A 25,099-nucleotide genomic window follows, 5' to 3' on the forward strand; every position below is an offset into this window, starting at 1 on the left:
ACTATGTCTATACAGCTGACGGTCTTCTGTTTCCAGCCTCTAGATGGCACTCTACAGAACTGCAATGGGTCGAGCCCAGAAACAGACAATTGTCAAAGTATCCCTGTGAGTTCAGTCATTTAGAACTGTGCGCATGTATTTTATATCTTTATTTTAGTGCTTGTGTCATTACGGAATTTGTATTAGCCAAATGATTCTTTTATGTATATGTTTATGTGTAGAATATATATGATACAAAATATGTATGCCACTAAGTACAAATCTTGGCTTTTTGTTTTTCAGTATTTTATATACTGCTGTATTTTGGGGTTCATCGCATGTTCTGTGTTCCTGCGAATGTGCTTTGAGTTAAAGATGCTCTTTTTATCGGTTGCCTTCATCGTGTACAATGTGATCATCTTCCACACTCATAAAGACTTATTTAGGGGTGCCTTCCCAACCAACAGGTATGTTGCTTCCTTGGTGGACTACTAAGTCCTGGTGAGACATTGCGTGCGTGCCTGCTTGCTTGTGTTTCCTTAGACAACATAGATAAATTCTTGATTCAAGAGGACAATGAATTATTCATGGATTCATTTTGTTAAAAAAGCACTCCGGCAAATTTTGTTTGTGCACATATCATGCTAACTCCTCAGTAGTATTCTAACAGTTTCATTTATTTATTCACAGCTCAGTTGCATCTATACATTTTTAACCCCTTAATTATAGGCAGCTGTCATGTGATCTCAGTCTGACCACCAGGATAGACCATGCCCTCATGTGTAGACAGGAGGTCACTTTCCCCTGTGTGGAGGACTTCCTGTGAACTACAGGATTACATCATCACCTATCAAACCCCTCCTGGCAGCTCGAAGACCCTCCCCCCCACCCAGCTCCACCCTCCTCGTTTCTCTGTATGTGCCCTATTCATATAGTGCTCCTGAAGATATTATTTCTGCCCTATCTAAGGAGCAGGAGTGCAGTGTTATAACAGGTGACTCCAAACCATGATGATCTGCAGAGTTATAAAACTCCCGTGACTCACACGGTCTATACATCTGTGAGTCCTGTGTGCAGAGTCCAGTGTATTCTTATGAGATCCATCTTCTCACTGCTCTCCCTGCATCCTGCTTGAAAGAAGAAATCTATGACAGAGTTTACAAGGCTTTATTATCAGGCAGAATAGATTTTGAATTGCCAGCGTTTTTTACGTTTTATTTGGACGTTTTCTTGACACAGTTTTTTTTTTTAGCCGTTGAATCTAATGCAAAAACTGCCACACAAAAAATGCTCAAAACAAGCACTGCAAGTTTTTTCTGACTCCCACTGATTTCAATGGGAGGTCAGAGGCCAAAACCACTCAAAGAAAGAGCATGCCACTTTTTTTTTCCCCACTAACAGCAAAAAGCTGCTCAGGGAAGAAAAGCCTCTGCCTCCCATTGAAATAGTTTTTTGGTGCTGATTCTGAAGCGGTTTGCACATCAAAATCTGCGCCAAAAACCGCTGTGTGAACTACCACTATAACAAGGAGGTAGGGGGAGACCGGCTACACTGGGACTCTGCAGTGTGAGTACAGAAGCTCTTTGTCACTTAGGACTCATTCAGGAGAGAGTGCAGCTATTGAACACCAGCTTGAGGGGCTGCACACAGGAGAGAGAGCTGCCAGAGATTTCCTTAGGCCAGAAGCTTTGACACCATGGCATTGATTTTAAACTTTTTGTGTCTTTTTCAGATACACCTGTGAGTTTGATGGCATTTAAAACAATAGCACATAAAAAAAGGACTATTTCAGCCTCTTTAGCAAACGTTTTGGCCAGCTACTGAACTCAGCGCTGAACACCAGGAGATAGAGCAGTCTGCATTTTGCACACTCTGAGCGCACAACACAACACAGCGATGTCCAGTGTTCATTAACGACAAACACACAATGCAGCATCGCTCTGTATCCGGTGTTCAGCTCTGCCAAGCAAAATGCAGCGCTCCTCCCTCTTCCCTATGTTCAGTGCCGCCAAGCGCACAATGGCGTTGGAAATCGGGAGAGGGATGCGTGCCCAAAAAAACCATGCCCTACGTGCCAGCTGTGGCAAGAATGCCACAGATTGTTAACCCCTGCTGCAGGCTATATTGTTTGCTTTACTTGTGAACAGTATTTCTAGAGGTCCTCTACATAAGAGCTCATTATGTTGAATTTCATGTATCATCACATATTTGTTTGTATGGGGTTTTCGCTTGTTCCCCCCCCCCCCCCCTGACTTCACGCATCCTACCTTTACATTGTGATTTCAGTACGTCAGGGATCTTGAAAGACCTGCAGAGGATGTCCTGCTTTTACCTTTCGTTATTCTACTTGACACTAGTCTTGCTGGCAAGACAGGTAAGAAAACGATGAGAATATGTTCCTGTAGGTCTGTGATAAAGCAGTATCTGACCCATTAAAGTGGATCAATCAGGTCTCGGACACTTCCTATTTATGGGCAGCTTAGAGGGGGAGACGTTGAGCTCAGGGATATGTCGTTTTCTATAAATGGACTTTTTAATGTAAAAATCTGTTTAAATGCTGCCTGGATACTTTAGAAAAAGCATGTGAGTTCTGCACCCCCTCATAGTTATTTACAGCTCTTCCAGCACACACACCTATACAGTAAGGCTGTCAATCACTCTCTGTGGGCGGGGCAAAGCAGGACTCACATGCTTTCGCTATAGGTCCTGTTGGCATTCAAACAGCTTTTTAAATTAGGAGTCTGTAAAAGGGCTGGTATAACAGTGGGGTTCACTGGGCTAGTGTCACCCACTCTTATACCACATTTATACTAGGGTCACTAGGGTTATGCCTAGTTCCCCTGCCTTTTTCCTTGTATTAACACTATCGGCTTTGCCCCTAAGTGTGTGTTTACGCAGTGTTTCACGACACATTATAATAAAAGCAATATTTATTATACAAATCACACTTCATGAAACACAGAACACCGTAAGTATTCACAGTTTAGTATCATTATACCCCAATACACATAACTAGTTAATATTTATTGAGCATACTCACACTATACGTGGCACAGTATAAGAATTCAACAGTACTATATTACACCACCACCCACTTATCTAAACATAATTTACGATCTAGTATTCGCACACCTCTATACATAGTAAATATTACGTTATTATAAGTATACTAATACTACAAGTGGCACAGTTGTTTACGGTAATGTTAATTTGTCCAATTACTTTTGAGCCCCTGAAATGAGGAGGCTGTGTAGATAAATGGTTGAACAAAAATATCCTGTGAAACGTTTAGGAATTGCAACCCCCTAAATTAAACCTGAAAGTCTACACTTCAATTGCATCTCAGTTGTTTCATTTCAAATCCAACGTGGTGGCAGCAGAGCCAAAATCATGGAGATTGTGTCACTGTCCAAATAGTTCTTGAAATAACTGTGTGTGTATATATATATATATATATATATATGTATATATAAATTTTAAAACAGGCAGCACTCCAGAAGTTATAGCAAAAGTAGAAAAGGTGCTTTATTCCATCAATCCAAATAGCAACGTTTCAGCTCTTCAATAGAGCCTTTCTCAAGCTAGTGAACGCATACTCCAACCGCATATATATAGGGGAAATACAATTAGGTGGGAGGTGCTTGCATTAAATGGTAATTTACCATAAAAACCACAAATATAATAAATAGCAAATAAGCAGTCATAAAAATAAATGATAAAAGACACAAGTAATATTGTGACTTGCATATATGCAGGTTTCGATTCATAAGCAGCACAGTGATATTCAGTGAATCTTCATGATTATACATAATTAGTTACAGACATCACCTGTGAAAACAGTACATGATAACATAAGGAAAGCATTCACCATGATGATACCGGCCATAATGCTGCCGCGCTAATCATTGCACCCCTCGTGCGCTACTGTGCATGTCCGGGAAGTAAAATATGTCAGAAGTGTATGATCCCAATGCGCATGTCTGCGCATGCGCGGTCGCACTGACTTTGTCAGAATCGCCATATTAGGTGTGGGAAACAGGAGATAGCCATCCATATCATTAGATATCAGACTGTGCGGTTGACATTTTCTTGTGTGTGTGTATATATGTGTGTGTGTGTGTGTATGTATGTATGTATGTATGTATGTATATATATATATATATATATATATATACACACACACATACACACACACTTCCCCTTACAAAGCCAATAAAATCTAACAAAACTATATGTCCCCGAGGTCAGCATCTCCCTTCGATCGACTCCGGGCGATGTCCTGTTGTCCAGGGCGGCCGGTGTAATATCCTGGTGTCAACTGTATCGTCGTCCTCAGGACGCAGATACAGTTGAATCAAGGAACCGTCAGCTCCCAGCTTCAGCATTCACTCTCCACTCATTGAGGACTCCCCGGGCACAGCACTACTTTAAGCGCTGAAACGGGAAGCCCTTGACGTCACTGTCCATATATGGGCAGTGATGTCAAGCTTTCAACTATGGAGTACCCGGCCAGATCAATTCAACCTCTCTGATCGGGTACTCCTGTCATGGGAAAGCCCTTGATGTCACTGTTCATATATGTTATTCCGTTCCCAGATGGGTGCCCCTGGCGTCACAATCCATATATGGACAGTGATGTCAGGGGCTACTCATGGAGTGGTATCCCCAGCCAGAGCGTTGACGCACTGGCCGGGAATTCTGCTTCTGGAGGAGCTCCTCGCGACACTATCCAGATATGTACAGAGATGTCAGGGGCTCCTCTTTGAGCGGAATCACTGGCCAGAGCTTTGCTGACACTGTGGCGCTATCTAAATGGGCACGGTGTGTGGCAATATCTACATGGTCACTGTGGCATTAAGTGGGCACTGGCACTTTATGGGGGCATTATACTGTATGGGGCAGCTATGGGGGCACTACACCGTATGGGGCATCTGTGTGGGCATTATACTGTATGGGAGCATGTGTGTGGGAATTATACTGTATTGGAGCATGTGTGTGGGAATTATACTGTATTGGAGCAGCTATGGGGCATTATACTGTATGGGGGCATCATACTGTGTGGGGGAAGCGATTTGACTTTCTAATGTGTGTGGGGCAGCTATTGAGGCATTATACTGTGGGGAGGCACTAGGGGAGCATGATACTGTGCGGGCTGAACCGGGTGTGTATAGGCAGGGTTTGAGTTGTGGCTTAAAACGGAAAACATTTGCCACGCTACGTTCGCCGCAATGGTTGTCCCTCTTTGCGGTACTTTAAAGTTGGGAGGTATGCATACTCTAGTGACAGATGATAAAAATTTCTTTAACAGGATATAACAATTCTACTCTCGATAGATTTTCGAATGGATATAGTGTGAATGTTTAGACACATCTCAATAAAATAGGTCAGTAAGTACTTCAACTGTTACTGTTGCTTAGTCGTAGAGGGAAATCTGGATAGGTTGATGTATGGGAAAATGTGGGTATAAGCCTGTCCAGAGGAAATTATTGTATATGAATACATGCTATATGCATACATCATCACACAGAAAGACCCTTCTACACAAGCCTATGAATGTTTGTATGAACGCTCGTTCACGATCATTGCCGTGTGTAAACGGCAGCGACCAGTCTGTGAAAAAGCAAACGTTGGCAGATCGGTTCCTTAATGCGGCTAGAAAATTGGTCGCTGTTCAGCAGTACATCTCCCTGTGTAAACAATGTATGTGCCGCCACCAAGATGCAAGATGTATGGGTGCAAACATTCATATTTACAATAATTCAATCCCATAGTCATAATTGTTGCTCCGTTTGAATAGAGCAAATGAGCGCCGATTGACATGCTGTACGGTCGATCGGCTCACGTTTACGGGCAGAATATCTGTCTTTGTAAAAGACAAGTCAGTCTTTGTCCAAATGATACATTATTCAGCAGATAACATAACCGCATTGTCTCTATTTGCAGGTTGACTATTACTCTAGGCTAGATTGCTTGTGGAAAAATAAATTCAGGAAGGAAGATGAGGAGATTGAAACTATGGAGAATCTGAATCGGCTTCTTCTAGAAAACGTACTTCCTGCACACGTGGCTGCATATTTCATAGTCGACAACAAATTGAATGAGGTAAAGACTTTGAAGTTACTGCAGTGTAAAAAATGGCCATATAATAGCAAATCAGAAGCTAGAGCCACTGCCCAAGTTTGGAGATGTTTCAGCATGTTAGGCTATGTTCACATCTGTGTCATTTCTGTTTTGCAGACGCAACCCATTAAATGTGATAGATTCCTTTAGGTTTTTGTAATTTTCCTGGACAAACTAAAGCTGCATGCGGCACTATTTTGTCCGGGTTTTTTTTTTGTAAAAAGCCTCCAACGTAGACGTGGATGAACAGAAAAATATATATTGTGTTAAAATAAAACAAATGTTGTGACGCTAATCTGCAGGTGATTCAGCTTTACTTATCATTTTGATGTGTGAAATAGATGTCTGTGTTTGACCATCCCAATGCTTATGTTGATGCTTTACCTTCAGGACCTGTACCACCAGTCATATGACTGTGTCTGTGTGATGTTCGCCTCGGTGCCAGAGTTTAAGGTCTTCTACACAGAGTGTGATGTCAATAAGGAAGGCCTAGAATGTCTGCGGCTTTTAAATGAGATTATAGCTGATTTTGATGAGGTATTTTTTTGCTTTTTATTGCTATTATTCTTGCACAAATGTACATCAATAGATCTATATTAATTGTGATTTGTTTTTCACCAGCTTCTAATGAAACCAAAATTCAGCGGTGTGGAGAAAATTAAGACAATCGGAAGTACTTACATGGCAGCAACAGGTCTCACTGTAACCCCTGGTCAAGAAAATAATCAGGTATACTATGCACACCTTTGGATAATTATATTTTTTTTTGTTAATTTGCGATCTTAATGCAAAATTAAGCAAATAGTCTCCATGAAATTTTCCTACCATTTTGCTGCTGTGTAGCTCCACAACATAGCTGGCTGTTCTGCTGTTTCTGACATAGATCGAACACCACACGGCTCCTGACTGTGTCGGCTCCTTCTGCTCTCCCTATCCCTTCTCTCAATGGTAGGTCTTGCTGCACAGCTTTTTTTGCAATCTGATTTCAATGCTTTTTCAGTGTCGAAATCAGCTTGGAAAACGTCTCTATTTTGTCTCCCATTGTTTTCAATAGAAATCAGCACCGTAGTTCATGCGGTGCTGATTTTACAGCGAGCTGAATCTAAATCAGTGGTGCTGAAAAAGAAAAGGTCTCCTGACCTATCTAGGTGCTGCATCTACCTGAAGAAAGAAACAAAAACCTGTGCCAAATGCCTATAGCGCTGTTTTGCACGCTAAAAAGCACCAAAAACAGCTTAGTGTTTTAAAGGTTCAAAGTCAAAGACGTACTGAAAGAGTGTCAAAATGAGTTTGCATTTTAAAATTGGTGTCTAAAAACAGTCTAGAAAACTTTGGCTGATTTTGGAGGCAGATTCAGTGTCTGATATTTCAGCCTTAACTTAAGGCATCATTTACACGAGCGTAATATACGCGTGTGCTTTTCACACGTGTCGTACGCACCTATATTACTCTATGGGGCAGTGCAGACAGTCCGTGGGTTTTGCGCAGCGTGAGTGCGCTGCGTAAAACTCACGACATGTTCGATATTTCTGCGTTTTTCGCGCATCTTGCACCCATTGCGTGATTCGCGCAACAGCTGTCAAACTCTGAATGTAAACAGAAAAGCACCACGTGCTTTTCTGTTTACAAACATCCAAACGGAGTGTCATAATGATGGCGGCTGCGCGAAAATCACGCAGCCGCACATCATACACTGATGACACACGCAGCTGTTAAGTGCATTTTGCGCACGCAAAACGCCACGTTTTTTGCGTGCGCAAAATGCACACGCTCGTGTAAATCAGGCCTAATACTGTGTGAACATAGCCTTATAGATGGCAGTAGCCAGTGTGAGGAGGTTGTACAAGGCAGATCAGAGTGTGAAGAAGGAGGAAAGTACCCAAGTCTTCAGGGAGGGCAGATCATACAGAATGTTAGTATCTGAATGAAGATAGAAAAGAAAGCACACACACAGCAGTCTGCAGGGGGAGGAGGGGAGTGAACACACTTCTCTCTTGTGCTGACAGACACTGATGCTTAGAAGAGAATTCTCATGTGCTGTAGAAAAAGAAATCAGTACAGGAATGAAGCTGTGCTGATACATGAGAACTAGTGAAGGCAGCAGAATCCTGGACACACACAGAAATCACATCCAGCATGTATTACTGGGGGGAGATAAACCCACATGAGTAAATTCTGAAACTAGGAGCAGGTTGCAAACTGAATATCAAGGGGTCTCAAAATGAATGAAGGAATGCGATTGTAGCCAGATACTTTTATTAACTCAAGGTAACCACTTAGGCTAGGCGTACATTAGGTTATTGCAACCTGTTGAAAGGTTTTGTTTTATGTTTTGGTCAAATTCACCTTTAAAACAGGATGCAACTGGTCTGTCCTGCTGAAGAACAAGATCCAGACTGATCCTGTCTTTGTACAATAGAAGTAAATAGCAACAAGGTAGGCGTCCAGTTGCATCCTGGTTTTAAAGGCACCTTTTTTTTAGCCTGGGGAAGAAAAAAAAAATCAGGACGTTTCAACAGGATGCAAAAAACCTGGTGTGAACCTAGCCTAACATATGTAAAAATCATTTTTTTCCTTTTCAAAAGGATTCCATAGCTTTTAACAGGCTAATGGCAAAGGGACCGTGCCATCAGCCTGGTAATTTACATGGGGCAGGCGGAAAGGTGCTAACTGCCTGGGTGCGTTTATGAATTAGACCTAATTTAATGCTTAGGAATGGCCGTCAATGTAAAATCCCATAACACCACTTTGGCGGTAAGTTCACACAATGTCATTATATTGTGGTTTTCATCATGATTTTCACAAAAACGCGTCAAAAAGCTGCCGGTTTGCAAGAGTTGCAGGAATACATTCATACTCCCTCACTGCGTGAATATAACTGAATTCTTTGTTTCTCTCTGATTAACCTCTTGATACCATTAGATATAAGATATTCACTCTTTCCAACTCTGTATTAGAGGACTTCATATCAGGGGGTCCTCAATATTGGGTAGCTAATTGGCAGCTTTCTCCCTATGCACAGTATCTGCGGGAGTAAAAGTGATTTTTTGCAGAAAATACTGCTCGCTGATGAGAATCATTGCGTTTGAATTTGGTTTTCTGGCACTACTGTATATACAAATAGGGCAGCATTAGAGCTGATTCAGACGTGCCTGGCGTTTTTGCGCACGCAAAACACGTGGCGTTTTGCCTGCGCAAAAGCCACTTACCTGCTCCGTGAGACAGCATCATATCATTATGACAGCATCATATCATTATGACAGCATCAGATCATTATGACACGCCATTCGGATGTTTGTAAACAGAAAAGCACATGGTGCTTTTCTGTTTACATTCATCCTTTTGACAGCTGGTGCGCGAAACAGGCAGTTGGTACGTGGTGCGAAATACGCCGAGATATTGAATGTGCCGCGCTTTTTACGCAGCGGACAAACGCTGCGCAAAAAGCACGGACTGTCTGTACTGGCCCATAGACTTCTATTGGTCTCTGCGTGGCACGTGAAAACCACGCGGCCCGCACGGACGCAATACACGTTCGTGTGAATCCAGCCTAAACCTGATGACAGGTTCACTTTAAATAGTGATTTTTTAAAAATGTATTTTTTGCCGGTACTACTTCCTATTTGCGCCTCTCTAAGTGAATTATGTCCCTATGTTCCCTATTGGCCTTGTATGCATTTTTTGTTTTTACAACCTGAAGAAACCCAATTCTTTTTCTAACCTCTCCTTGTAAGGCTAGGATCACGCACGTGGTTTGATGAGGTTTTTAGTGCAGTTAAGCCAAATCCAGAAGTGGATCCAAAAGGAAGGAACGGTATATAGAAAAAAACACATGCATTGGTTTTCTTTTATGTCCACTCCAGTGTTTTGGTTAAAAAAAAATACTAAGCCAAAAACTACATGTTTGGTCCTGGCCTAAAGGAATTCGGAGAAGTCCTCCCATTCCATATATTACCCTAGATGCATAGCTTTGACCCCTCTCCAGCTCTTCCTATATCTTCTTATTGAAGGTTTGTCTTGTAACTGTTACTTTTCTCATAGGACCAGGAAAAACAAAATGCACAAATCGGAATCACTGTTGAATATGCCATGGCGCTCATGCAGAAGCTGGATGGAATCAATCGACATTCTTTCAATAACTTTCGCCTGCGTGTTGGTGAGTTGTTGAATCCTCAGTATGGAAAAAAATAACGTGACTTATAAAGCTACGGTGGTGTTACCAATGTCCACACTTACGTGTTAATAACGTTTCAGTAATATCAATGTTACTTATGCAAAGTAATTATACACCTGGGTGGATGTAAACAGATGTTCTTGTGATCACACGGCAGCTTTTAGAGGTTGCCGCAGTGGACAATTTCTGGTTCAGAATTTATTTTTTGGGTAATAAAAATAGTGAATTTAATAAAAGAACGGAAGAGTACAGGTTAAATGTTAAATGCGAAGTTTACAACATGTCAGGTAGTACTTAACAGTTTGTCGTTGTAGTGTGCGCTTACTGATTTCAATGATGTATCGCAAAGGGGGACATGAACAGAACTTTAGGTGGGGTCTGTATGAAATGGGGGCTGGTACGCCAGTGGGTGATGACATAATGCCTGCTTAGGGTTACTACAGGATCAAAGGAAAATAAAGTCAGGAATTAGGGTCGGAAGAACACGTGCAATATTTGAGATAAAGCCAGGACTTGGTCCAAAAGGAATGGATCCACATCTGGCTTTGGCTTAAAAACTGCATGCGTGATTCCAGCCTAAGGCTGGTTTCCCACTGGTCGGATACGCTGTGTAAAAACTGTGCAGCGTGTCCAACCTGGAACCCACAGCACCTTCCGTTTCTAATGTCATTTCCGCTGCGGAAATGACGCACCATTTATGCTACATGGGAACCCGCCCTAGAAGTGCACACAGAGTGGACATGCTGTGCATTTTACCTGCAGATTTCAGAAGGTAAAACTCACAGCAGATTCCAGGAGCAGTAAAGCGCATGAGATTTTATAAATGTCAACCATATTCTGCTGAATTTTTCCACACAAAATTTGACCTGCGGTGCAGATCTTAGAATCGGCAGCATGTCCATTTCTGTTTCGGAAAGAGCACAGACTTTCCTCATTGAATGTTGTGGACTTGTCTGATTTTCTGCGGATTTATCTGCAGAAAATCCACCCAGTGTGGATATGGCCTAAGAGTTCCTTGGCCTCTGGGACGAGAGATATACCTAGTTCTAATAAGCAGGGTTATGTAGTCTTGAAGACAATGTCATAAGCTCATGCCTCTGGATGGTTAGGAAAAACCCTAAAAGATCCAACTTATGGATGTTATAGTACGCCTGCACACCACCTAAAGGCTGTTTGAAAGAGTCTGACAGTGTGAACAGTAAAAGTGGGGGAATGACATTCGATGGCCTTATGTATTATTATATTTTTTTTAATTCAGTTCTCAATTTGGCACAAACTGGATTGATAATATATGTTGCCTTCATTTGGCATTGCTGACAATAATGGGTAATATAATCTTTTAGGGATAAACCATGGGCCTGTCATTGCTGGAGTGATTGGAGCTAGAAAACCACAGTACGACATCTGGGGCAATACTGTGAATGTGGCCAGTAGGATGGAGAGCACAGGAGAACTTGGAAAAATCCAGGTAATTTCTCTACCCTGCTAGTATTTAAGTTGATAATGATTTGGGTTTGCTACACAGCAGTTACGTCAACATGTACAGTTGCAAGAAAACGTATGTAAATCCTTTGACATTGCCTGGATTTCTACACAGATAACAATCCGACCACATTCTAGTAATCAAAGTCACAATTATAGACAAACACAATAACACACAAATATTTGTACTATTTTTGTCTTGTATAAAGCGCATTAAGCAAACATCCACAGTGCAGGGAGAAAAAGAAAGTAAACCTCTGTGTTCATGACTCCAAGAGCTAAATGGCAAAAATGTTTCAATAGAGGAGATTTGGAAGTGTGGGTTTCACAGGTACTTTACCCATTAAATAAAGGCACACAAAGCCTGGTTACTAAAAAAAATTATCTGTTCTTAAGAAAGATTAGTTAGTGTAAACCATGCCTCGAGGCAAACAAATTTCAGAAGACGTGTTATTGAGACATAATTAAGTTGGAAACCGGCTACAAAGGCATTGCTAAAGATCTGGGTGTACACTACAGTATTTCGCTACTCCCCCTAGGAGTGGAAGGACATCACGCCCCCTTGCCATTTAGTTAAATAGAAACGCCCCATTGACCGTTCAGGGGCATATAATAGCACCGATATGTAAATAACGGAGGACGTTAGAAAAATTATTTCAAGTGAGACAGTGTTTGTAAAGCCCGGCCTATTACACGCTGCTCTCAGATTTAGATGTATGGGCAGATGAAAGGTTCTCTTTAAGATCACTACAAGAGCACAACGCGCAATCCTGAAAGGTGAGAAAGACACGAGAATACCAGCAAAGAGACATACTGAAGACTCTACAAACTACAAAAACCTCTGTTCATGTTTCCACCGTTACTGAACAAGAAATGGTGTTCATGGAAGGAAAAAAACACAACATTGCTACTCATCTCAAATTTGCGCAAGACCACCTGGATGTTCCACAATACTTCTGGGAAAATGTTCCATGGACAGATGAGACACAAGTGGAACTTTTTTTTAGCACAAATGCACAATGCTTCGTTTGGAGGAAAAAACATCACTGCACACCAACACCAAAACCTCATCCCACCTGTGTATCATGGTGGAGGGAGCATCATGGTTTGGGGCTGCTTTGCTGCCTCAGGGCCTGGACGACTTGCGATCATTGAGGGAACAATGAATTCAAAAGGTGTATCAAGATATTTTACAGGAGACTGTAAGGACATCAATCCATGACCTCAATCTGAAGAAACGCTGGATGGTGCAACAAGACAATGCCCAAAGCAACGAGTAAATCAACTAAAGAATGGTTTAAAAAAAGAAGATTTTTGTTTTGGAATGGCCCTGACCTGAACCCTATCGAGATGCTGCGACATGATCTGAGGAGGATTTAATTAAACAATTCACTTCCTTTTTCTCCCAGCACTGTGGATGTTTACTCAATGTGCGCAATAAAAGACATGAATGGTACAGCGGTCTGCGTTATTGGCTTACTTATATTATTTGTCTGTAATAGTCGGACCGAATTTTATTCGTAATGAATGAAAAATCCAGATAATTTCGAAAGCTTCACTTACTTTTTCTTGCAACTGTATGTGATTTGATTTTATCCATAAGGAAAACTTACAGATTTATATAACTGGAGCAATTAATTCTAATTTCCTGGTTAAGTTTACTCGAGAAGATGGATACAATTTGAACTGATTGGGCCTTGTTTTATCTGGTCTTGTTCCATAAGAAGATTCCTGATACTTTGCTTTCTGCCCCACCCAGTTTCAAAATTCTCTTATGTGGTGGGGAGAACAGTCCAGGCAATGTCTGCGAGGGGCTGAATGTCCAGTGTTAGTAATCCTTAATGGTCAGTGCACACAGTGCCAGCATAGTCCATGAGATTCCAGGTAATCTCAAGTCCACGGTGCAGTATTTTTCGGGACTTAAATTGACCCGCGATGCGTATTTTCAAAACCGCAGCATGTCAATTTATCTCACGATTCCTCTTGCAAATTCTATCCCTGTAGTTCTACAGAAATACGAAGCAAAACCTGCAAGATGAAAATGGCACAATTTACGCAACAAAACGTAAAAAATGCAAAAAAAAAAGCACCTTCTGGTGCGGTTTTTTTTCCTGCGAATTTCTTGCCGTTTCCTGCGGTTTTGCTGTATATTTTCCGCAGCAAAATACGTAACGTGTGCATGTAGCCTAACACTGCTAACGGTAGGACCCTTAGGTACAGATGTAGCAAACTTTAACTTGGCATTTAACAAATTACATACACGAAAAAGACAAGATGCGGGGATCGGTAAGTATTTTTTGCGCACAGCACCCCACTAAAACACCAATGTACAAATGGAGGGTGCATGAAAAAAATAAAGCGGAGTGCTTCTTTAACTATTTTCTTCCTTCTATGTAACCATTATTACACCTATGACAATTTTAAAGCAAAGTAAAATGAATGATTCTTACTCTCCAGTGCTATACCTGTGTCCTTTCTTCCCAGGTGACAGAAGAGACATGCCGTATTTTGGAAGGATTGGGTTATTCCTGCGAGTGCCGAGGACTGATCAATGTTAAAGGGAAGGGAGACCTCAGGACGTACTTTGTTTGTACAGACATGGCCAAATCCCAGAGCATTGGCATGAATTGACTTTGCTCCTGACTTTACCCTGCAGATAATACAGGGGGAGGAAACCTCCAGCTCACCAGCTCGCCTCCTGACAGTCCTGCTTCGCCCGGATCTCCGCAACGGTCCACGGTAGGTAATAGTACAGAAAGGAAGGATTTGATCCAGCGCTGCAGTGATGTTCTTTAAAAAGGAACGTATTCCCACTTTTATTGGTATCAAAAAAAGACTTGTTAAAATGTCAAATAACAGGCTTGGCGTCAAGGCAGTATTCAGTAGGTGTAATGGGCCTACGCGTTTCAAGCACGGCTGGTGCTCTTAGTCATGGCATTCATTCACTCACTGGGACACAATAGTATGGGTTTATATAGTTGATTTTAGATGGGTGGAGTTTACCAGGTGGTTAATCAGAGACACCCTATGTATGTGTTTTGGTGGTTAGATATAACAATTAACCCTTCCAGGTATATAAATGAACACTGTGCAAGGAACCTCAGGGTCACTGCAATACTTATGTTTTTATTGTCTATTTTGCCGTTTTTAATTCTTTTTTGGGATTTTGTATGATGTTTATACATCTGAATCCCTAATTTGAGTAATTTATTAACTTACGGCTTGTTGTAATATAGAACATGAAAAATCGCAGTCGGAAAACGGATCGTAAACAACCGCATCCTGAACGGGACCCTGGCAACTCAACACGCCCATGTAAGGTGTGTAATTATACTAAAGTCATCAGAAAGTTCGAAGACTCCAGCGGCCAAAACAGTTATCCCATAAAGTCATACATCAATTGCAATAGTGATCACGTAATATACATAATAGAATGCACGAGTTGCAATTTGAAGTATGTGGGGAGCACTACCAGAAGGTTTAAAATAAGAATTTTGGAGCATCTTAGTTATATTAGGAATCCGGCAATTATTAACATATCCAATGCCGCACGACATTTTATCACCTGTCATAATCGTAATATAACCTATTTGAAAACTTATGCTATAGAAAAAATAAGGAACAATATTCGCGGGGGTGATTTGAAAAAAACACTTCTGACACGTGAAGCGTTCTGGATATTCAATCTAAAAACAAGATTCCCGCATGGTCTGAATTTGAGGAAGGAATTGATGTTTCTATATTGAATCGGCCAGGATAACTAAATCCCTTCATTGTTTCTATTTGATCCGCTTTGGACTTCATAACAGTTATATGTAGTTGGTTTTATTGAAAAAATTGATATTCTATGTGCATATTAATTCTGACATATAGAATATAGTATATAAATAATCATCTCTATATCAACTACAATTAATCTTTTATGACAAAATGGAAGTTTATAAATTACATTTCATCTTCTCAAATAGAAGTTAACATAAACCATTTTTTACCTGCACGACCCTATTTAGGTCACGCAATGGTCACACCCTTAACTATATTTTCTATAGCAGTCAAGGTGACATCTTTATTAATATCAACATGAATGTCATCTAAATAATAATTCTTATACAGGGGACAAATAACGGTTTTTGTATTTGCTCACATTAATTGAATCGTTAACATGAAGGTAATATATCACAACTATTGGTTTAGACATTCCAATCGGAATCACCAATTTTTTCGATATTATTGCATTTATGTCCAAACTCATAAAAATAACAAAAGCATTAGCCAATGTTCTGTGCGTTAATAGAGTGACAGCCGACATAAAGCTTATATAGTAATTTTCAAAGTCATAAGTATATATGAATATCTGGGTAGTTATAATAAAATATTAAACCCCTAAATACAATATTATGACATGACTACATCTCAAATTAACTTATACAACTATAAGTTTCCACTATATATATTTTATTCACTTGTTTATGGAAGAATTTCCGAAAAAATCCAGTGTAAAACTCAGTTGATTATATCTCTAGGTTTACAGGAGTGTTAGGAGAAATTCATTTCTATTACATATGTATAAACCTAATCAACTGTGTTTTTTGTTTATGATGTATTTCAATTTTAAAATTTTCTTTCTTTCTTCTGAATGTCCGTTTTTATGTTTTTCTTATGTTGAAACTGGTTGCAACTTTGGTATGTAATTGGGAATCATTCACACACAAGGACATGAGGTTAACAAAAGTTTGTACATACTCACATTCGTGTTGAGTTGCCAGGGTCCCGTTCAGGATGCGGTTGTTTACGATCCGTTTTCCGACTGCGATTTTTCATGTTCTATATTACAACAAGCCGTAAGTTAATAAATTACTCAAATTAGGGATTCAGATGTATAAACATCATACAAAATCCCAAAAAAGAATTAAAAACGGCAAAATAGACAATAAAAACATAAGTATTGCAGTGACCCTGAGGTTCCTTGCACAGTGTTCATTTATATACCTGGAAGGGTTAATTGTTATATCTAACCACCAAAACACATACATAGGGTGTCTCTGATTAACCACCTGGTAAACTCCACCCATCTAAAATCAACTATATAAACCCATACTATTGTGTCCCAGTGAGTGAATGAATGCCATGACTAAGAGCACCAGCCGTGCTTGAAACGCGTAGGCCCATTACACCTACTGAATACTGCCTTGACGCCAAGCCTGTTATTTGACATTTTAACAAGTCTTTTTTTGATACCAATAAAAGTGGGAATACGTTCCTTTTTAAAGAACATCACTGCAGCGCTGGATCAAATCCTTCCTTTCTGTACTTTTACCCTGCAGATTTATAGAGTATGGAGGAAAGTTTTACATGCTGCCTAACTCTATATGAAGACTCTGCCAAGTAAAGCGCACATTCCTTCAAGCTAAACATTGGAAGAGATGGCCCTTTACTGGACTGTTGCCATGTCTCTAATGTCTGGCATTACAAGTGCCAGGAGAATATTACAGACAGTTTTGTACGCATACAGTATTTCCTCATTGGAGGTTTAGGTGTGCCAGATGAAAGGATGGTTTATACCTCAAGGTTGTTACTTACCAGAACCGTGTATTTTAGGATTTTTTTTTTTTTTTTAGGTTATTCCTGCATGACGGCAATTGCTTCCTTTTGGAAATTACTTCAAAAGAGTAATGATGAAAGGGTCTGAATAGCTAGAACGCATATCAATGAGCCTTGCTTGCCAAATCTAAACCTCCCGTTGTGGGATGGTAGCAAAAACGAAAGTAAGAAAAAAAACCAGTGAACGTACAAAAATGTCAACCATTGCCTCAAAGCAGATGACTGGATGTCACTGTCAGATAAATCAAACATGGTAAAGTGAAATCTGACAACAGAATAGTCACAGTGGCGGTTTTCTAGACTTCAGAATATCTGGCAAATAGTCTGTTGCCATTAGAAAGAAGGGTTCCCCCTCAGATGTGTAGGAGTAGACTTCCAGTGGTATATTTCATGTTATTGTGACAATTCCCAGACTATGGCTTTGATAACTGTGGGGCAAAAGAACAGGACATAGAGGATATTTGTGTGAGAGATCTCATGGCGGCAGGATCGTTTTACTTGAAGAGTAACTGTTGTTTCATAAAACTTTTGACATGTCATAAGTTTTGATTGGTGGGGTCCAGGTGCTGAGAACCCCACTTATCACTGAAACGAAGGGGCAAAAGTGCTGAGCTGACCACAGTGCCCTTTGGGCTGTGATGGGGTCACTTTGGCTCTCTTCGGGGAGGTGGGGTTATCTAAAGGATGTTTTCAAGAGGAAAAGGATCAGCACTCCTTGTGGAATATAAAAGTTTTCTTTATTGAAATATCCAGCCGGTAAGAACAGGCAAAGTGGAGAAATTACTTTAAAGCGTCCGTCCCCTCTGACATGTTTCTAGCTCTCGAGCCATTACTCATGGACGGGCTTATAGAGGTCCATGAGCCGGTCTTCAGCAATCCTTGTTTCTCTGAAAAGAGCAACGTGATCCCATCACAGCCGAAGAGGCACTGTGCTCGGCTGAGTGATTCTACCCCTTTGCATCAGTGATAGCTGGAGGTCTGAACACCCAGACCACCACCACCAATCAAAATTGTTGTCGCTATGACATGTCAAAAGTTTGAGAAGACAGTTAATTATTTTTTTTTCATTGTAAGCGTCACTGATTTGACCTCTAGTCACTAAAATCTGTTAGGGTATCGTAGACTCTTATGTGCCAGTTGTATACAGTTAGGCGTTCTGTGCACAGCCATATTATGGATCCATAATACGAAGCCAATAACCTGTCGTCATTGGCCTATACTGTGCACAAGACTGGTAAAAGAGCCAAAGGGAAAGATGAGGGGCAGCGCATTGCAGCCAGCAAGAACAAGGCAGTTACGTTCACTGTCAGTCAGCAAAGCATAGGAAAATCCACGGTAACAATACGTGAGGCTCTTTTTTTTTAAAAAAATACAAAAGCAAAGCTTTTTTTTTTATTTTTCCATTGCACCTTAAGTTTTAGGGTTTAGTCCAAAAATGGGTTGTGTTTTTTTAAATTAAAACATGCAGGCGCAGAGCAATCACAAAATAGCTATAAAATGGATGGATATTATCAAATACATTTCTTTCCATTCACTGCCAGGGAGTAAAAAATAAATGTGAAGAAATTGTAGAGCGATAATGCAGCAGCTGCGAGGAGGAATTGTCCTAACAGACAGGAGAAATGTTTTCACAGTTTGTGGTTATATTAATCAGAACTACTGTGGCTTAGTAATGTTAGTCTATAGGTCTTGTGTATATACGGTCATGTACTGCTCTCGCTTCTTGTGTAAGTAACGTTCAGCCATGCGCTATGTGGGCTTCCAGTAGTAACCAGTGTCATGGATTGGATGAAGTAAATGTAAAGATAGTCATGTTCAGAAAATATCAGTAGATAACTTTGGAAGGATCTCCACTATTTTATTCACCAACTAAAGGTGCTGTGGGCCCCGGAGGGAGTCAAAACCCTTATGAACTGAAGGGTACCTCTAGTGAGGCTGGCGTTCTTGTCTCCTGCTGCAGCTTGGCAACAGTACCACCCTAAGAAACCATACGACCCATGAAGCCTCTCCTGCAAAGGGCCTAAACTTCTAGGAGACAACAACGTCCGCAATCAAATCATTGAGTAGGAGCGTAGAAGCTCCCGGACGCCCAGTCAAGGTCATCTTCTGAAGGAGATACAATCCAAGTGAATTTCACCTTCACCCCAGAAGCATGAAGTCTCATTAGACTGTACACCTCGTCTAGTCTTCAGTAACTGGATAGACCAAAAATTAGTCCGATCTTGTTTTACATCTTTGTTTGTCATGACTGGGGGAACAAACAACCATAACCGGACAGTTCGGCTTACATCAGTCTTCTAGAAAGCCATAAGATATGACACATGGAGCATTCCCACAATCTGATCACAGTAATGAGCGGTGTGACAAGATCTCCTCTTTTTATGCTAGAAATTAGGAAGGATATTTGTATATAGTGTTGTAACCTTTTTGGTTAAATTACAGTATTTTAGAAGGTTTAGCTTAGAACTGCCTTTTCAGGATGATTACTGCCTGGAGTAAGAAGACTTTGGCAATGGAGGTTATTTCTCAAAGTGGAAATCTGCAAAACCATCCTATTCGTCAAATGTTTTTCTGACTCATGAGATTTCAATGTGCACCTAATGTTAAAGGGTGGCAGGTCTACGCGAACGTGGAAAGTGTCCACATCAGATTTTACGATCCTGCCCAGTCCGTTTGTTTTCCCAAATCCTGATTGGTTTAGCGTACTACAGTATTTCAAACTCTGTTTTACCATCTGTATTAGATCTTTTTAAATATTTTATATTGTTGGGTTTTCCGAGCTAGAGTCTGCGGTCAACTTTTTTACAGTTTTCCCTTTTAAATTGTGCCATTGAATGTATAGAATAAGGCCCCATGCACACGACCGTGTTCGGTCCGTGATATACGGTCCGCATGTCGGCTGCATGTCCCGGACCGAACACAGTGCAGGGAGTCGGGCTCCTAGCATCACACTTATCTATGACGATAGGGGTCACTGCCTGTCCGCGGAACTACTGTCCCGTACTGTAATCATGTTTTAGTGTGTGACAGTAGTTACGTGGATAGGCAGTGACACCTAGCGTCATAGATAAGTATGATGCTAGGAGCCCGGCTCCCTGTACTTTGTACGGTCCGGGACAAGCGGCCGACATGCGGACCGTATATCACGGACCGAACACGGTCGTGTGCATGAGGCCTAACGCTTTAGTTCTTGCAGAGTATTTTAAATGAATTGTGACTAAGGCCTCATGCCCACTTCAGTCATTATCTTCAGTGTGCTATACGTTTTGTTTTTTAACCGGTAGCACACTGACCCATTCATTTCTATGGGGCCATGCACACTTCTGTTATTTTTGTGGATCCGTTTGTCCGTTCCACAAATTATAGAACAGGTCTTATTCCTGTCCGTTTTTGAGGATCAGTTTTGGCCATTCTATTTTTTGGCTGTTAAAACTACGGACCACACATGGAAGCCATCTGTGTGCGGTCTGATTTGCGGCCATATAAAGGGCCACAGATTTGTGCTTGAGGCCTTAAACTACTTCATTATTGTGTTCACGATTTCCAGCAATAGACATTTCTCAGTGGGGGGTTTAAATTCAGAGGCCTTAACAACGTAAAATGTTTCACCCTTGGTACCCCACCACCACTTACCAGCAAAATGAAAAGGCTAAGCTTTAACCCCTTCCTGACATTTGACGTATCCATAGGCCAAAGTCGGGTAGGGGAAGTATGGAACGGGCTCACGCAGTGAGCTTGCTTCATAAGATGACGGCTGTATGTTACAGCCGACACTTCAGAGTAACTAGCGGCATCGCGCTCGAGCACGATCCCGCTCGTTTAACTCGTTAAATGCTGCGGTCAATACTGACTGCAGTATTTAAATAGTCAGAAAGAGGGGGGCGACCCCCTCTAACAGCTGATCGCGTCCCCCGCAACGCAATTGCGCGCGGGGGGGGGGGGGGGGGGGGGGGGGCGATGGTTGCTATAGCTACCTGGGGGCTTAATGAACGCCCCCAGGTCCGCCATCTTTATACCCCTATTAAGCCCTGCCTCTGCCTATTAAGCCCTGCCTCTTTTTGGTGTAAAAAAAAATTAAAAAAAATTAAAAGTTCAAAAAACCCCTTTTCCCATTTTCCCCCTAGAGCATAGTAAAAATAAAAAAAATACACATAATTGGTATCGCCGCGTCCGCAAAAGTCTGAACTATTACAATAGATAATTATTTAACCTGCACGGTGAACGCTGTAAAAAAATAAATAAATTGTAAACGCCAAAATCTCACTTCATTTCCCACAAAAAATGAAATAAAAAGTGATCAAACCGTCGCATGTACACCAAAATGGTATTAAAAACTACAGCTTATGCCGCAAAAAATAAGCCCTTATACCACTTAATCGACGGAAAAATAAAAAAGTGTTGGCTCTCGGAATTTGGCGACACAGAATACATTTTCTTTTTTACACTTAGGTTTTTACTTGTAAAAGTAGTAAAATATAGAAAATAACTATATATATTTGGTATCGCCGTAATCTTATTGAGCCACAGTGAATTCCGTAAAAACGGCACGCAAAAAACCATGGAGGAATCGTTTTTTTTCATATTCTACCCCACAAATAATTTTTTTCCCGTTTCCTAGTACATTATACGGAAAAATAAATGGTGCTACGAAAAACTACTACTCGTCCCGCAAAAATCAAGCCCTCATAGTACTATATCGACGGAAAAATAAAGACGCTATGGCTTCTGGAATGTGGAGAGGAAAAAACGAAAATCGGAAAGTTGTTTACGACAGGAAGGGGTTAATGCAAGGCTCAGCGTCACTCTTATATACGATGCTGCACCTTCTTGTTAATGAATGTAAGGGGGAGTTCACACAGAGTTTTCAATGGGAGGCAGAGGTGTTTTTTTCCCCGCGAGCGGAAAAACCGGCTCGCGGGAAAAAGAAGGGACATGCCCTATCTTCGGGCGTTTACGCCTCTGACCTCCCATTGATGTCAATGGGAGGCAGAGAAAGCGTATTTCGCTGCGTTTTATGCCCGCGGCGCTCAATGGCCGCGGGCGAAAATCAGCGTGCAGGCAGAGGAAAATCTGTCTCAAAATTCCAACCGGAATTTGAGCCGATTTTCCTCCTGCAAAAAACTGTGTGAATCCAGCCTAAGGCTATGTTCACACGGGGTATTTTGCCGAGTTTTTGGACGCGGAAACCGCGTCGCAAAACTCGGCAGAAACGGCCCGAGAACGCCTCCCATTGATTTCAATGGGAGGCGTCGGCGTCTGCGTCTTTTTCCCGCGAGCAGTAAAACTGCCTCGCGGGAAAAAGAAGCGACATGCCCTATCTTCGGGCGCTTCCGCCTCTGACCTCCCATTGACTTCAATGGGAGGCAGGAGAAAGCGTATCTCTCGCTGTTTTATGCCCGCGGCGCTCAATGGCCGCGGGCGAAAAACGGCGCGATAATTGCCGCGAAAATCGGCGTGCAGGGATAGGAATATCTGCCTCAAAGTTCCAAACGGAATTTTGAGGCAGATATTCCTCCCCCAAAATACTCCGTGTGAACATAGCCTAAAGGTCCTCTTATGCGGTCCAACATAGGCAGTGTAAACGAGCGCTGATCAACAAGACAGCACATTGATCCTTTCACAAGGCGCTAGTATGGGGACAAGCGCTTGTTACTACGATCGCTCGTCGCCATACATTTCTATCAGTCGGCAGCACATCTTCCTGTTTACACAGGGAAACATGCTGCCGACTATGATAATATTTTCAGCATTTAAAACTATTCAATCAGCCAATGAACGAGTATTTTCTCAATTATCGGCTGATAATTTTCCTGTACAAACAGGGAAACTAACGGGAACGAGTGTTCTGTGGATGCTTGTTTGCCCAATAATTAGTCCCTTAAGGGACCCCAACCAATTATACATTGATGCCATTTATAGATACCGGCAGCATAACGCAGGGTTCACACGTTGCAACGAAACACACATTTTGACCACAATATAAAAACAGTCGAAATGATTTGGAGCATTTTCCGAATATATTGGATACGGCTCTTACAGATCACCATTTCTCTGTTGCACCACACTCATACCTCAGCTGCTTATTTTCATAACTAGGTGGCAGAGATAACTTGAAGCTCTTAGGCCCCAATGCAAAATCTTTAACAGCAACCTGCCCCCATGACATTTATAATACTGGTGTCTTCCTATATAGCAGAGGCCTTCTGGGCATCCAGCAACAGGGTGCAACTGCTACCTTTGCACCCCTTAGGCCTTGTTCCCATATTGCACATTTTTCATGTATTAAGACAAAACCAGGAACAGAGCCTAAACAGAAGAAATATATAAAGGAAGGCCTAAAAATAAATGGAAAATCCACATCAAATCTGTACTGTGGGAGCATACCCTTAGGCCGGATTCACACGAGCGTGTTCGGTCCCGTATGTCGGCTGCATTTCCTGGACACACTGCAGGGAGCCGGGCTCCTAGCGTCAGTTATGTACAATGCTAGGTGTCACTGCCTCGCTGCCGGAAAACTGTCCCGTGCTGTAATCATGTTTTCAGCACGGGACAGAAGTTCCGTGGAGAAGTAGGGACACCCAGCGTCATAGATAACTATGATGCTAGGAGCCCGGCTCCCTGCAGTGTGTTCGGTGCGGCCGACATACGGGCCAAACACGCTCGTGTGAATCCGGCCTTAGGCTGGGTTTCCGGGGGTCGCATCTTTGCTCTTCTGTTCATTAAATTCACTAATTTAAAGGGGTTCTCCAGAGTTACAACTTTAACTAAACATGTACTGCTGGCAAACTTGTACACATCTATTCAAAACCTCATGCATAGTCTCCCTGGTATCTTTCCATTCAGAATTCCTTATCACAGATCCAGTCAAGAAATGGATGAGAACAGTGATCATGTGATACCTAAACTTCCCACTCACCCTCTTCTGCTCCTAGCTAGTGCATTGATGGGTATGTGCATATGAAGTCTGCCTATAGGCAAACATGGGTCTTAGTATGTATGTGTGCTGCCTTATTTTCAATTGCTATTTTTATATCTAGTATAGAAGTCCAGACACGGGAATATAGTAGTTAGTGTGTAGCCTTGGGGTATATGTTTACACGTACAAAAAGAAGTGGCTACAAATAACGGAGCTGATTTCGAGGTGTTTTTTGAAGCTGAAAATGATTATTTATTTTTTTTTTTTTTATTTGAAGCTTCTTTTGAGGTGTTTTTCATAGTGTCAAAGGAAAAATCAGCTCCAAAATGACATGCTACTTCTTTTTAGCGTTTTTTTCCATGCGTATTTCAAGGTGTTTACGTGCAGAAATACGCCTGAAAAAGCTACATGTCAACATACCCTTAGGGATATGGCTGTTTGTAAACCTGTTTATTCTGGACAGAAGTGTCTGTGGAGTTTGCTTGCCACTCAAACTCCGCTATTGAGTTCAGGAAGTGGTTACCTTATAGGGGTAGTTCACGCTGCATTTTTTTTGGCACTAATTCAGATGCGGAAACCACGTCAAAAGCAGCACCAAGAAACGCCCCAAATGGCCCCATTGACAATGGGAGGTAGAGGCTTTTTTTTTCTCCGAGCGGCTTTTGGCTGCCCATGGGGAAAAAAAAAAAGCAGCATGCTCTTTGTTTAAGCCTTTGGTCACCTCTAACCTATTAAAATCAATGGGAGGCAGAAAAAAAACAGTGCCAATTTTTGCATTAGATTCAACGTATAGTTACATAGTACGGTTGAAAAAAAAACAAACATGT

At 41.5% G+C, this 25,099-nt stretch overlaps 1 protein-coding gene across 1 annotated transcript in view; it reads left to right on the forward strand.

The window, feature by feature from the left end:
* The window catches only part of ADCY7 (adenylate cyclase 7), a 96,365-nt gene extending 81,962 nt beyond the window's left edge, over nucleotides 1–14,403 (forward strand). The window contains exons 17-25 of the mRNA XM_075837522.1: nucleotides 37–105; nucleotides 283–446; nucleotides 2,266–2,353; nucleotides 5,923–6,081; nucleotides 6,490–6,636; nucleotides 6,721–6,828; nucleotides 10,141–10,255; nucleotides 11,617–11,741; nucleotides 14,240–14,403. Of these exons, the coding sequence (XP_075693637.1) occupies nucleotides 37–105; nucleotides 283–446; nucleotides 2,266–2,353; nucleotides 5,923–6,081; nucleotides 6,490–6,636; nucleotides 6,721–6,828; nucleotides 10,141–10,255; nucleotides 11,617–11,741; nucleotides 14,240–14,386 (1,122 nt within the window). The 3' untranslated portion in view covers nucleotides 14,387–14,403. The remainder of the gene's footprint in view (nucleotides 1–36; nucleotides 106–282; nucleotides 447–2,265; nucleotides 2,354–5,922; nucleotides 6,082–6,489; nucleotides 6,637–6,720; nucleotides 6,829–10,140; nucleotides 10,256–11,616; nucleotides 11,742–14,239) is intronic.
* Nucleotides 14,404–25,099: the final 10,696 nt, after the last annotated feature.

Source organism: Rhinoderma darwinii, chromosome 9 (genome assembly GCF_050947455.1).
Source record: "Rhinoderma darwinii isolate aRhiDar2 chromosome 9, aRhiDar2.hap1, whole genome shotgun sequence".
Lineage (NCBI taxonomy): Eukaryota > Metazoa > Chordata > Amphibia > Anura > Rhinodermatidae > Rhinoderma > Rhinoderma darwinii.